At 50.1% G+C, this 15,098-nt stretch overlaps 1 protein-coding gene across 1 annotated transcript in view; it reads right to left on the bottom strand.

The window, feature by feature from the left end:
- Window positions 1-1,118: 1,118 nt before the first annotated feature.
- The window catches only part of TMEM132A (transmembrane protein 132A), a 29,530-nt gene continuing 15,550 nt past the window's right edge, over window positions 1,119-15,098 (bottom strand). Inside the window, exons 3-12 of the mRNA XM_083497966.1 lie at window positions 13,535-13,749; window positions 13,216-13,434; window positions 10,202-10,602; window positions 9,570-9,719; window positions 8,390-8,582; window positions 8,147-8,290; window positions 7,164-7,369; window positions 4,782-5,058; window positions 3,794-3,985; window positions 1,119-3,163 (exon numbers count right to left, since the gene is read on the bottom strand). Coding sequence (XP_083354092.1) covers window positions 1,967-3,163; window positions 3,794-3,985; window positions 4,782-5,058; window positions 7,164-7,369; window positions 8,147-8,290; window positions 8,390-8,582; window positions 9,570-9,719; window positions 10,202-10,602; window positions 13,216-13,434; window positions 13,535-13,749 — 3,194 coding nt within the window. The 3' untranslated portion in view covers window positions 1,119-1,966. The remainder of the gene's footprint in view (window positions 3,164-3,793; window positions 3,986-4,781; window positions 5,059-7,163; window positions 7,370-8,146; window positions 8,291-8,389; window positions 8,583-9,569; window positions 9,720-10,201; window positions 10,603-13,215; window positions 13,435-13,534; window positions 13,750-15,098) is intronic.

Raw genomic sequence — 15,098 nt, forward strand, 5'->3', positions numbered from 1 at the left:
TGTGTTTCTGATCCTCTCACTGAACAAACTTCACTTGCAAACATGAGCCAGCACAAAATCTAAAATAATGTTTCGATAATTGCTTTAGTAAGCTTTCTTGTGGCCTTTTAAGTCCATCTCAGCATTCCTTTTGGAATGCAAAGAAGAGTAGAATTATCTTTGCAATGCCAAAACCCCAAAAGTGAAAAGCTGGTTTCTGTGTGGAAGAAGCCTGGCATAGATGTGGGTCAAAGGCAGCAGGTTGTTCCTAGTGTGGCATCTTTAACTTAGCAGGGGCTTTGATCTGGACCACAGCAGCAATTGCACCCAGCTGGGCTGGATTCCGCTGCAGCTCGTGTCAGCTCAGTGTGTTGGATGTGCTCTTCAGCTGTCGTTATGAATTTTTAAAATTAAAATCAATGCCAAACTCCCTATAGAAACATTCCGTGCTTGACAAGACTCCCGTAGAATCCCAGAGAGAAGTTCCACGGGGCCTCATCTTACTTTTCCCGGTAATATGAAATCTAATCCTAAATGATTTATGACCAGTGGGCCTGTAGCTTATCGGCATATTTGAGGAGTGACAGGAGGACAGAAGGTGGCAGTTGGAAGGGCCTCCCACAGAGACAAGTTTCAACAGCGCAGAGGAGGAGGGGGCTCCTGTCAACTCAAAATGCATGGAGGAGGGTTTTTTTGGCAGGTGTCTCCTGCAAGGATGGGAAAACGGTACTGGCTGAATTTCCTTCCATACAGGGAAAAATTGGTGGTAGGATAGCATCAGTTCTAGGTTGGGCAAGACACCCCTTCTGCATTGAGTCCAGCCCCTCATCACAGTTCTCACCAGCTGCTGCCCCTCTTCCTCTTCTGCCTCCTCCTGCTACCACCTGCTTGTTAGCTGCAGAAAGCCAATGAGCACCCAGGCAGGTGAATAAGCAAGTAGGTTGCAAAGGTGGAGAGGAGGAGGTCCTCTTGCCACGGAGGTGTGGCCCCCTGGCAGACGACTGACTGCGCCAATCCCTCAATGCCGATCCTCCTCCTGAGTGCCTGACCTGAATCTGGCTAGCAGGGAGTGTTGCCCATGACCAACCAAGCAAGGAAAGCACAAGCAAGCCATCAAGTCCAAGACACAGAAACCTTCGTCATTTTCAATTATCCTTTATTTTTTATTAACAATGTAAGAATTAAAAATCTTCCATAAATAAAAGGACTTGCCTGGCAGCCTCCCAATACTACAGGTATAAAATATGAGCGATTGTACAAAACTGTTAAAAGACACCAGGCACACAGCTGGGGTGAAAAAGGACCGGCCGGTGCTTGCTGGAGTTCTGCCCTTGCCCGGCTTGTTTTTCTTTTTTTGGAGGTGGGGTGTGGGAGTTGCGGGGAGGGGAAGAGCCCCAGGCTCAAGACCACAGGAAGGAAGGGACACTCGCTGTTCAAACCACCACAATGGACACAAACTGGCAATGAGGGTCAAAGCAATAAGGGAGGTCTGGGGGAAGGAAGGCACCCCCACTGCCCCCCAGGATCCCCCTCCAGAACACACTGCAGTTGGCTTGCTCTGGGCAGCTGATTTCCAGCCTGCAAAGTCCTCAAACCCCCCCCCCCCCACTCTAGCTAGAAACCTCCTGGGGTGGGAGTAGGGGAGAAGCAAGGAGGGAAACCCAGGTTCTGTCCCCGCGAGGGAGAGGGAGCTCCGCTGAGGTCATAGCAGGAAGGGGAGGACTCCAACCCAGCACATCCCTCTCCGGTATGAAAAGAGAGTGGGCTTAGTGGTGCAGCCAAGGAAGGAGATCTCTAACATAGAGAGAGCAGCCAAGTATCCCTGGCCGAGTAACCCAAGGCTGGTTTCCTCTTCAGAAAGGGGGGAAAGGGGAGAACGCCCAGCTGGATGACCCTAGGAGAGCACCCGGGGGGGGGGAGCTTGCAGGTGCCAATCCCTTATTGGTTTGCCCCTATGGGTACAGGTGGGGCACGGGAGAGCCAGAGGTCAGGAGCTGCCCCGGATCCTCTCCATGTAGCTGCGCAGCTCGTCTGGGTCGTGCAGCCCCATGTCCTCACACACCCAGCGGATGTCGTCTTCGCTGGCCACCAGGATGGACTGAACGGCAGGAGCGGAAGGCGGGGGGCTGGGAGCGGAGCCAGGGGGGGAGGCGAAGGTCACAAACTCCACGCGCTTCCGCCGGCCACCCACCTCCCTGCCCTCCTTCTTCCTAGACAAGGTGGTGGTGAGGGCTGGGCTCCCGGGGGCAGGCAGGCCCAGAGTGCTGGCAGAAATGCCCGTCTCTGGCCCCGGCGGTGGCAGTGGAGGCGGACCTGGGCTCTCCTGAGCCACAGCCTCCAGCTTCCCTTCTGGACCCGCACAGCAGCAGCACCCGTCGCTGGTGCCGGAAGGGCCCAGGGGTTGGTCCTGGCAGTGCTGGTGGCGCAGATCCAGCTGCCGGCTAAGCTCCTCTTGGTCAGTGCCCAGCCAGACCCAGTTGTGGGGCTGCGGGGCGGAAGAAGCCGACCCCGAACCAGCGTCAGGGGGCTCCTTGCGCTGGTAGCGGAGGACAAAGACCACACAGTTGATGAGGAAGATGAAGATGGCGAGGCAGAAAACCCCCAGCAGAACATACATGCCTATCTCCAGATCCGTCACCTTGGCAGGGGCCTTCACCATCTCGTCCTCCTCCTCCACCTCCACCTTCTCAGGGTTGTTATAGGAGCTGCCGCCAGGCTCCTCAAATTTGGTCATGGGTGGCCCCACTCCCACCGGGCTGCGCCTCCGTGACCCCCTTCCGCTTTCGGTGACGGTTGCAACCGTCACTGCTTCGCCTGACATGGCGCCTTCTGCTCGCTGGAAAGGGGGCTCGCCGTGGAGACCGGGGTCCTGCTGCTGTGGGCTGCCTGTGGTTGGGAGGTGTTGGCCAAAGTTCACTTCCAGCCACATGGTGCCCTGGGAGAGGGGGGCCCTATGCTTGCCCTTGCGGCAAGAGTCTGGGGGGTGCAGGCTCAGCTGCAGGAGGGGTCCTCGGCCCGGCCCCTCCGCCACGGCCACAGGGCGAGCCTGCTCCTCATCCAGCCGCACGGAGACCACGCGAGGGTTCAGCGAAGAAAGCGAGAGCACCGCATCCCGCCAGCCATAAAGCTCTACAGGGGCCAAGGTGTGGTCAGTGAATACCAGCCAGATGGTCAGCACTGCTTCCTGCAAGGAAAGGGGATGTGGGATCAGGAGGTGGAGGAGACCACACAGATAAGACACAGCCCTGAGTTTAATATGAGGTAGGCTTGCCATATCTGGAGCAGTGCATGCTGGGACTGACCCCCTGTAACCTGGGTAATTGCCCCCTCAGGGCTGGACGTCAAAAGTCCTCAAGAGGCTGGCTTTTATATGAATTCATGCTCGCCTGATTTGTGCCTCTTTTTTTGGTGTTGCTTTGGTGTTGATTCTGATGTTTTTTATGTCATTTGTACTGAAGCTTTTTTATTTATTGAATTGCATTTTGCAAATCTGCCTGGAGGACTTTGGTTGGTTCCCCTTTTTCAGGTCCTCATTTGTGGAGGCAAGGAAACTCACAGCACAACTGTGCCAAGCCACATGTCTGTACAGGTAGATTTTGCCAGACTGGAGGAGGAGACACAAAGCTGCAGGTTTCAGTGGCAGCCATGAAATCCAGCTCCTACCTGGGTGGACCACAGCAGGATGGGGGCTTCATCTTCCATGTGCACCCTCCATCACTTCCTTGGACCAAATGGCTGGTGAGCCTTAAACTTGCCACACCACCAACTGCCCAATAGGGCCCTTCCTCTGCTATCTACTGCAGCATCTTCTCACCTGCTTCAGGGAGCGCAGAGCAGAGAGTCCCTGACACGTTGCAGTGAAGACATTCAGGTGTCCTGGCTCCACGGAGAGTGTCAGCGAGAGGCCTGAGACTAGCTGGGCCTGCAGCTCTGAGATGGAGACCTTCTCCTCCGTCACCACCAGGGTCTGCTCCCCCAGGATAGAGTCAGAAACAGGAGAACGCACCTGAACCAGGGGATAGAGAGGACATGATGACCCTCAAGAGGAGACTTTTTGCAGAACCAGTATCTTTATTCTTTGATATTCCTCTGAATTGCTTCAGCTTGTAAATAGATAACTAGTACCAAGCATCCTCTGGTGTGTAAGGGAAGCTGGTTTCCCACTTGTGATTGACAAATATATATAAAAGGAAAATGCTTGTGGGCTTTTTGCAAGACTGCCATATTCCCCTTTCTTTGTAGCTTCCCTGCATTCACCACTGGGGCGTTCACACATTACATTCAACAAGTGTAGAGTATGTGAACTCAAAACAGTTGAGCTGCACACTTGCATAATTATTCACATGTAATGTTCAGCGAGCGTACCATTTGTGCGCCTGTGTACCCAACAGCTGAGCTGTACAAATAAACAAGTGTACACAGGTAACGGTTTCAAACAAACGCTTGTACATGTGTCAGTACAGCTTGTGCTTGTACCTGTCATCCTACCCTGGGATCTTTCCCACTGTGTTCCCCACTTCAGTGTCCTGTCTTCTGACTCCCTCCTCCCACAGCAAACCATATCACCTATCCTAACTGTGTTCAGATCACATCCACCTGTTCCTAAGCGTTCACTCTTCCCATTGCTCCACCTTTTCCCCAAATACCTCTGCTATCCTGTAACATCCAAAGCACATGCCCAGACTTCTAGGCAACCCATCTGAGGTTATCATCACACATCAAGCAAGCTTCTTGCCCCACTTCATCTCAGCAGCCAACAAACAGCACCCTCGCCTCTCTTTCCCCCCTGGCCAGCTCCTTACCTCCACAGATGTCATTCCTGGTTCCTGGCCAACCACTATACTTCCACCTTCCAGTGTTGCCACTCGGGGGTCCTGGATTCTAGCGTGCTTTTGCACCAGATGAGAGACATCCAGCAGCCAATCAGAGCTTGGCATATAGGTCAAGTGACGGCCACCATCTAGTGGGTGAGCCACAAAATGGGCAAGGAAACGGACTCCGGCACGCTGGTACTGGAGACGGCAGCCACGAGCTCTTCTCTCGGCTTCCTCTCCACCGTCTTCAGGCTCTGTTGGGCTGCTGCTCGGAAGAGGAGGGATAACTTGTACTGAGCATTTATAATGGCACATTTCAAGCAATGCACTCGAGGTGCATTATCTCAGTAATCCCGACAAAAGCTTTATAAAAGAGGTTGGAATTATCCCCAAGTAAACCCTTACATGAAATTAACATCTACTCCACCTTCCTACAAGAGTACCGAGTGTTCCAAGTGTGCACAATGTAATTCCTACCATTTTTAGATTTTATTTTAGCAGTCTGTATCAACACAAGACCTCTAAGTAGTTTCCAATGAAAAATCCCAAAATATTCATTTGGAAAAAAATCGATAAAAGCAAAGATTAAAACCAAGTAAACATAACAAATTAAAATTAAACCTGAACTTTTAAAAGGTACGTAGTAGAATTACATGCTAAAATTATATGCCCGGGTAGGGTTTCTGAAACAAATAAAGGTTTTCAGCAGGTGCTGAAATGCTACAGCAAAGGCACCTGCCCACATCAATGGGCGGGGAGTTCCAAAGATCGAGATGACATTTCCATTATAACTTGAGTCAGGTGGCCATCCTGCTGTGTAGCTTAGGTACTTTGCACCTAGGCAAAAAAAATTTATCTCCTTGCACACTCTCATGCTTCTCTTCCCTTCTCCTCCCTTACCCTTTCTCCTCTGTGTGTTATTTTAGATTGTGAGCTCTTAGGGAGAATGATGTGTAAAGCACCTAGTAGTTTGTAGGCACTATATTATACCATAATTAACATCATCATCTCTTGCTTGCTGTGCACTGGGTATTAATCAAGGCACCACCAGCAGCCATGCTTTGTTTGTTCGTTGATCATTAAAGATGTTCAAGGAACTTCCAGACAATACAATATGTCTGGAGCACTATCGCCATTAATCTCTCTGCCAAAATGCAAATGGAAATAATCAATTCCCCAAGTTATTTTTCAGCGATTTAGGTATCTCCCCAGCAGCCACCTGACAGGATAACAGGAACCATTTATTAAAGAACCGTAGAGGCCAGTGCCAGAAAAGATACCCACACAGGGGAAAGCCTCCATGAAGAGAAGAATCAAAGGGGAGGGGAGCAGAGCAGTGCTCTGTCTTGCCTTAGAGGAGCCATGTATTCCCAGCATCAACCAACAGGCTGATGTCGACAAAGACTATGGTGCATTTTGAAACCATGCTCCTAGACCATCCATGAGCAGAAACTCAGATATACAAGCTAGGTTACGGTTGCCACAAAGGAATGTCTATTTGCCAGGGGGTTGGACTAGATGACTCTCAGGGTCCCCTCTAACACCACATGATCCTACTATCTCAACTACACTGCTTGATTGTAGCTTGCTCTTACAGCAATTCAGTTGGCTCTGTATGCAAGAAGGAGAAAAACACACAGTGGAAATGGAAAGGGTATTAACTACAGACTAAGACAGAGGTTTTTAAGCTGTGATCTGTGAGTCCATTTGGGGGGGTCTGTGGAAAGGCTGAAGCACAGTCAAATATATCTGTACTCAGCCCTGCACTTACTTTCCTTGATGTGATGATGGAGGACTAAGAGGCCCAACAAGGGGGCCATGATTTGCACAGAAGCACAAGACTTTGCTATGCACAAGTCAAGGCAGGATGGCGCCCAGAAATCTCCAGGTAGTTGCAACTTGATCCGCACCAGTAGCAAAACGTGGCTGGGGAATTTTGAACACTGTCCATTAATACATCATTCTGTTTTGCATTCTTTGTTCTCTTTGGCCCACATGACAACAGCTGTCTATATGGAAGCACTGGGCTTGCATGGAGGAATGAGAAGTCGCCCACCCTACAAGTATCAAAGCTCTGGCCGTTGACTAAATCAGGGAAGGGGATCCTTTGACACCCGCCTGCCAAGATGTTGCTGGATTGCAACTTCCACCACCCCTCACCACTGGGCATGGTGGCTGGGGCTGATGGGACTTGGGGAGTCCAACAACAGCTGGAAAGCCACAGGTTCCCCATCCCCGCTCTAAACACTCCTTAGAGATTATCCCTCATATCTTCCCTCTCCTCTTGCTTAAGCACAGAGAGCACACAGACCTCACTCTGTGGCATAAACACAGGGCTCAGTCAACCCAACTTGGTTCCATAGCACTTACCCATCTGGGGCTGGACCAGGTACCCTCCAGCCTCGCACCTGCTCTAGAGAGGTGTCTGTCAGCTCAATGCGCAGGGGCAGCAGTGGGGCCCAGACAGTAAAGAGCAGTGAAGCGTGCAGCCGACGGTACCAGAAATCCACCCGTACGCCACGTGCCCCTCGGCTCTCTTTCCCCCCTACGTAGACAGCGTCACACACGTCGGATACCTGAGGGAAAATTGAGGAACATGTCAAGAAGGTCCACAAATGCAGAGACAAGTGCCCAAGTATATGCTGGAAGACCGCATAAGGGTGCAGAGCAGGTGAGAAGAAAGATATTCAGGTCCCATTTCTGATTATGGACCTGGCCATAGGCCTGTTATATGCTTCCTCTTCCCTCCCCCTGATGTGCAGTTCATTCAGCGACTGTAGCCAGGAAGTCTTATGGGGCTTCTTGTAGCCTACTGAAGAAGGTAGATCTGGCAGGGGCCCAAGATTTGTTGTAGGGGAAAGAGGAGAGTGGGGGGGTTTGAGGGGGGCAGGGAGAGGTACATTTGTCTTTCCTGTGGCCCAACATTTTTCACAGTCACTTTAGCCCAACCCATGAAAAGACAGAGGAAGAGGACAGAGTTAGCTCAAGACCTGTCATGGAGGCAACTAGAAGGCTGAGGCCTACATTAAAGAATGGGACAAATCCATGGTTTGCCAAGCCTGAAGCTGGGAGGCAGGAGGAAGGATACTGTGTAAGAACAGATGAAACAAAGAGGAGGCTTGCAAGGAGTATAGGAAGACAGGTGCATAACAGCATTGCATGTATAAGGTGGACAGATAAAAATACCAGACTTACACAAAATGGGCGTCTGGCCATTTTGGGGGCTACAGAGACTTGTCCCAGAGATATGGACAAAGAATGAAGTCTGGAGTTAAGACCCCTAGGAAGCGGATTTTAATCCTGTGGCCACAGAGAGGGAAACAGACCCTTTGTGAGGCATATTAGCTTCTCACCTGCAGGACCTGCTTGTTGGAAGACTCACAGCCCATCTGGTCCGTGACCTCAGTTACTGCTCCCCCAGTCTCTACCACAACCAGCTTCACAGGCACTGAGTGGGGGATTCCTGTGAGGAGGGCAGTGTTCACAATCTCCTGCTCCTGAAGAGGGTCAAGGGGGAAAAAAAGTAAGGAACCAGTGTTAGATGCCCCTCAGGGGTACCTTATGAGGAGGGGAAGCACAGCCCTTCTAGGCCTCACCTTCACCAGTGGAACCAAGGCCCGCACATCTCGCTCCGACACTTGGATCTCCCACACCATCTTGTCCTTCTCAGCCTCAGGGTCCTGGCCAGGATACTCCACTTGCCAGGTGACAGGACGGTTAGAAGCTAGGCCCCCTGTGCCATTCTCCACGACAAAATCCAGATACAGGAACTCTGGGGAATCTGCTGCCCTAGATGGAGATAAGGATAGGCAACAGCACACTAAGTGTAAAGCAGAAGTAAACACAGAGCCCAGGAGAAGCTGAGCAGATCATAGAACTTCACTGGGCCTGTTCAACTTAGATCAGTGATGGAGGCCTTTCGAGATTACCTGCTACTATCAGAAGCACAGTTGGAAGAAGCAGGGGTGGTGGGCACTCTCTTCTGTGGAGCCCAGGAGGTGGAGCACTTTGCCCTGGGCCCCCTCAGTCTTGGTTTTCTGTCATGACCTGAAAGGTTTTTATTCCAGCAGGCATTTGGCTTAACCTCTGGAACAATGCTGAGATTTAGACTGTCTCTTAATGCTTATGTGACTTGTTCTCAATTTTTGTTCATTACAGAGTGGAAAGGTTGGATAGGAAGAAAAACACCCAATAATTTTTTCAAATAAATTCCTGAATTTCTATTTAGCTGGCTGACCAAGCTTACAGGGGGACAAACAGTTAAGTTTCACACATCACCAGACCCAGTCTTTTATTCAGGCTACAGCAGAGAATAAGGAGGAGACACTATAATCAAATATTGCTTAAAGACAGTCTGGACCAATGAAAGTTGCTCCAGTCACCTAGTTGACATTCCTTTATAGAGGATAAGGAGAGGGTTTGGTGTGTTTTTCTGTCTCAATGTTCTCTTATCTCCTTACTTTCTTCACAGAGAGAGGTGAAGGGTGAGCCTCTCAAAACAAGACTGACTATCTACATTACTGTAGCTAAACAGCATAGTTCTCCCTCAAGAGTCCCTTGTATAGTCTTTGTGTTCAGCAGACAAAACAATTCCACTGAAAGAGATATAGTAAGGGCTGTGAGTATATTGCAATTCCACAAAAACTTCAAAAAACAAACACCACAGAAGTGATACTGGGTACAGATTCCTATTTCCTGAAAATCTCAGCTTTCCTTTGAAATAAACAAAAAGTTTCTAGCCCTCATGACACCAAGAGAAGTCCAATGAGCACCTACCTCCAGTCCAAGCCACTAGTAAGGGAACGCCGACAAGTGACCAGAGCGGTGTGGTGTTTGGCACCCTTGAACTTGTCCAGCTTTGCAGTCCAAGCCTCTGGCCTGGTAGGGCGAGCTGCCAAAACCTGTAACCCTTTCTTCACCTTGATCCTGAAAGGAAAAGCAGCAAAGTAAGGTGTGTAGACAGGAAAAAGCCAGCAAAACAGTTTCACAGCAGCTCTGGTGATAGGCTAAGGAATAACGAGGGCCAGGCCCCGGAGGAATGAGCACCCCGAGGCTTGAACTGCCTATAATTGAGGGAAGACGGCACCAGCGAGCTAGTGTAACATAGTGGCTAACAGAATGAGCTGTGGATCAGGAAGTCCCCAGTTTGATTCTTGCCTCTGTCATGAAGTGACCTTAGATAAACCGTATTGAGGGATAAGAATACTGATGCACAAGTTTTTTTGTAAGGATCACAACTAAATAACACATGCAAAGCGCCTGAACACTTGAAAGTGCTTTCTGATTGTTAAGAATTAACATAACCACCATTGACTAGAAAGCTCCCCCTAAGAATTCAGATTCCTTTGTCATTGACTGGAATGAGAACGTTATGGCTGGAATCCTAAAGCCTGGCTCCCCTGACTCACCGGAGGATCAGCAGGTCAGCCGTGAAGTTCTGTTGCAGGATGAGGGTGGCCGTGAAGAGCTGCCCCGGGCGAAGGGCCATGTCGGGGACGCGGACCATCACGTTGTCGTCCAGCCGCACTTCCTGGCGCCGCGGCAGGCTCATTACCCTGATATCGACCGGGCCCACGTAGTGCAGTCGCTCCTTGCCGCCCTCAGCGCCCGGACGTGGCCTTTCCCGGGGTCGGACATGGGGGCACTCTCTCGGCGTCCTCCCGGGCAGCGTGGGCTCCAGGGTGTAGTACAGCTCAGCCCGCAGAGGAGTGATGGTGGAATCCTCCCCCTTCCTTTGGCTGCTGGCGGGTGCAGGAGAGAACCAGCGAGGGGGGAGCTCGAGTTCCACCACACACACACCCAGCGGTGCCTGGTCAGGAGAAGCAGAGAGAGACAAACCATGTGCTCCTTTTAAGTCCCTCCTCATGGTATGTGAACCCATGCAGCAGCCTGAGTCAGGCCATTGGTCTGTCTAGTCCAGTATGGCCTGCTCTGATTGAGCCTCAAGGATCTCAGGAAAGGTCTCTCTCAGACTAGCTCTCTGGGGTGCTTATAATTGGAGATGCCAGAAATGGGCCTTCTGGACGTGCAGCAACAGCTCCACCATTGAGCTATAGTCCCTTACGTTGGGAGTCCAAGAAAGCTACTCTCACCTCCCCTTACTCTACAACCAGGGTCAGCCCAATACACTTTGATGACTGAAGCAGACCAAGGAATGTCGCCCGGCAGCTGCTCTTTCTCCCCGCCCCTCCGCCCAACCCACCTTAAGTGGCAACTGCCACTCTTTTCCTCTCAACCAGCCTTGGTAGGGCAGCTATCCCACCTCACTTTGAAAGACACATTGAGTGACTGACCAAGAGGGCCTCAGAGGTCCCATATTGTGCCGCTGTGGTGCAAGGGCTGTGGTGCAAGCTCTTTCTGGGCCTATCTCATGCCATAATACCTCACGCTGCTGAAAGGGGATTGGGGGCAGGGTAGCTGCAGGAATATAGCTGCTGTCCACTTTGGTCCAGTGACCAGAAATTAGCTTTTGTTTTGTTCTTGTGCCACTTAGTTAGGAAGTGGTCAGTGATGGTGGCTCTGTGGCCTTGGCTGACACACACAGGGCCCAAATTTGCCAGAGGGTGGGTAGGTGACAGCGGGGTGGTGGGTGGGACTGTGGGAGGCCAGCCATGGGGGACTGGGCGGTGAGAAGCACCATCTGCTGCCCTGCGCATTCTGCCACCTGAGTTAAGAGGCTCACCTTGGTTCATGGAAGGGCCCATCCTGCTTGTCACCATATTCCATTTCCACTAGTTCTTGCTCATCGTCTTTCTCTCTCCTTCTGTCCCTGTCTTTTCTGTCTCACCTAGCCCACAAATCTTCTGGTGGGGATTTGAAGCCAGAGTAGTCAGTAAAGCAGGCCCAGCATGCAGCAGGAAGCCCACGTCAAGGCGGAACTTCACAGACTCACTCTGACATTACCAGGCCACCAGCTCAAAAAAAGGCAGACCTGACAGTTACCACATGCTTGGCCTCAGGGTGCAGAGGGAGCTCTCTGCTGAGCTTGGCCACCACTCAACCAGTTGCCACCGGTAACTGACAGGGGACTCGGGGAATAAAGCTAATGGGCTACTACAGGGAAGGCCAAGTTGAACTGCTGACATTTTGCAGCCCTTTACAAGTTGGATGTTAAACCTCCCAGGCTTCAGCAAGAGCAACGGAATGGCTTGAAGAATCACTGACTTGCTCACAAATGCCTCTCCCATGTTAACAGATTGAACTATCCCCCACCACCTAGAGAATGCACGGAAGAACAGAATATGCACCCTCCCTTCTCCGTATCAGCACCCTGAGGGCAGCTTCACACATTACAGAAAGTCCTGGTAAGTAGAGCTGTGAGTCACATTTGATTTCTGCACTTCCAGGAAACCTGCAAAAGTAGAATCCCTGCATTTCTCAATGTGTGAGCAGTGAGCAGTGAAGCGTCCTCAGTACGGAAGCCAACACCTGCCTAGGGTAATTCCAGTGCTTTATCATTTCGGTTTTCTTCCCAGCAAAGTACTAAACATTTTCACATGTGTTATGAATGAACATTGGAGAGCTTGTTAAATGTTGCTTTCTTTTGATGAGTGGTATGAGTGTGTAATTAAAAACAACAACCAGTTATTTTAAAAGCAGAAATGTTCCCCACACAGAGATATTTAGAAAAGAGCCCGTTCATCTTTTTTTTTGGGGGGGGGGCAAAAAGGTTTTTCCAATTTTGGAAACAGTTTCATATTATCCAACATGCAATGGAAATAACAATGCTATAGAAAAAAGGCACCCGTTGTATAAATTTAATGTTCTGTGTAAGAGGGGATTTTTCTCACCTCTGGAGAACTATAATGACAAGCTTCCTCTCCTGAAATTCACTCTCCTTTGCGAACATTACAAGTGCGTGAGCCCTAATGTCATAGAATCACAGAACTGTAGAGTTGGGAGGGACTACATGGGGCTTGAACCCACAACAATGAGATTAAGAGTCTCATGCTATCCATCTCTGCTCTAGAATCACAGTGCTGGAAGGAGCCTCATGAGTCCTGCCACCTGGAACACCAGGGATTTGTAGACGTAAACCATAGCAGATGGATGTTTGTCCATTCTCTTCTTAATAATTAAAAAAAAATCCAAGGAAGGGGATTCATATGACATCCTTGGCCAGCTTCAACATTCCACTTTCTAGTTTGTTGATAGATGCTTACAAGAGAATCCTTACAGTGACTCATACCAGAACTTATTCTGTGGGCCTCAGTCAGGCTGGTGCCCTCCAGATATTTGGGACTGCAACTCCCACCAGCCCCTGTGAGGAGAGAGTGCTGATAAGAATTGCAGTCCCAAACATGGGGAGAGCATCAGGCTGGTGAAGACTATCCTATGACATTTCAGGGTCATGTACCAAATCTCTCCCAAGTTGGCAGGGACGACGACGACTACCCAAAAGAGTGGCATCTCATTGACCAACCTGGAGGTGGCAGGCACGATGAACCACTTGGGCCTGGTGGAAGACATGTAAAGTGACGCATGGCAGGGCCTGCTGTCTTGACATCCAGTCCTGCCCTTGGAGGTGGAAGAGCACCCTGGTGTATGGCTCGTAAGGGGACACTGTGCCCTCAATGGACACAGCCCGGATGTCCCAGGCAGTGGAGACGTCTGTGGATTGGGAGTCATCAGCTGGTATTGCCTGGGGAAGAGAGAAAGTCTTGAGCTCTGCTGAAGCACCTCACAGCAGGAATCAAGAAAGGAAAGGGAGTCCCCTTGCACAGCTGCATGTGACTATTTACCTGCTGAGCTGTGAAAGGCGGGTAGCCAGCTTGGATGGTGGGCTTCCCTGACAGTCGACGGTTGAGGAAAAGGAAGGTCTCTGAGCGGGAGCTGAGGGAGGCATTTCCTGGCATGTAGCGGTCCGTACGCTGAAGACGGAAGTAGTCTGGGCCATTTAGCACTTTTAGTTCAGCTGGAAGGTACACCGCATCAGGAGACTCAGATTCACAGTCCACTGCAAAGAGGAGAACCACGTCCGTCAACATCAGCCTTTCAACCTCTCCCCATACCCCAGTCCAGATATGCAAGTGCTGTTCCACAAAACCCTGACTAGCGATAGGAAAGGCTGAAATAAAGGCAGTGAATACTTGCCAGAGTTCAGGTGTCCCACCTTCCATGTGTTCAAATGGGTGCAGGGAGCATGGGGTCATACAGACTAGTCATAATCCCCAGAGACACGTGCAGCAGTCATGGCCCCTGGTGTCTGCATGTCTGGGTCTTTCATGCGCAGACCCAGCTCCTTGATGCAATGGAGGACTCTGCCGCCCAATCAGGATGCTCCCCTCACATGGGGGCGTCCTAGACATGTTCATCAGTCAGTAAATCCCCTTCACACGCTGGCTGAATGCATGGACAGATGTGTGGCTGCTGCATGCATCAGCAACACCAGCCCTCACATGCTATTTCAATGCATAGGTGGGGCATTGGGAACCTTTAATCTTGTTTGAACCAGGAATCCAAGTCAAACCTCATGTGTTCCAGCCTCAGGCCTAAGATTCAAGAGCTAGAAGCACTCTGACTTCCTCTGGCCCTCCTTACCCTACTAAACCAAAATCAAGGTGTGGAAAAAGGAAAAGCAGTGACAATTCTTCACATAAATTTCACGCACATGCTGTTGCAGTACTCATACACATTCTGGAAAGCAAAATCACCACTTCTAATTTCTCTCTCGGGAAGGTATTTCAGGAAGTTTCTCATCTCTCTCCAATTGATGTTCTAATAACTGTGGAGCCCTGATACCCACTCCTATTACAGAGTCAGACTATAGATTTGGCCCCCAGGACAGCGTCTCTGATTCATGGCTGATCTTGTATTGTCTTGTTTTTTATGATGATTTCTTTCCCTCCTTAGAAACTTGATGTTCAGCTGTCTATGCAGCTGCCAAATGAGCACAGAGCAATGTGTGTAAAAAACTAAACCAAACCAAGAAAACCCAAACAGTTATTTGCATATCCCTGTATATTTTAGGATTCAGAGTTTAGCATTTAGCTATCCCATCTGTTTAGTATAAGTGTGGTAGATATGCCACTAAGGGGGAAAAGGGCACAGTTGTCCATATACAAAACTAGAGAAAAATAACAAGGAGAGCCACCCAAACCTTGCATTCATTTCTAGCTAAATAGTTACAGGAATTGGGGCCTATCAGAATAACTCAATTTAGCTACAGTATATTGAGCCTGATCGATAATAGGTGGTCTGTCTGTAGAAGCTTAAAGAATGGGCTGCATGTGGTACACCACAAAAATGGCCGCGTGAAAAGGCACACCACAAAAACTGACAAGCAGTTCTTGCTTTTGAATTGGG

This window comes from Podarcis liolepis (assembly GCF_965112155.1).
Source record: "Podarcis liolepis genome assembly, chromosome: 1".
Lineage (NCBI taxonomy): Eukaryota > Metazoa > Chordata > Lepidosauria > Squamata > Lacertidae > Podarcis > Podarcis liolepis.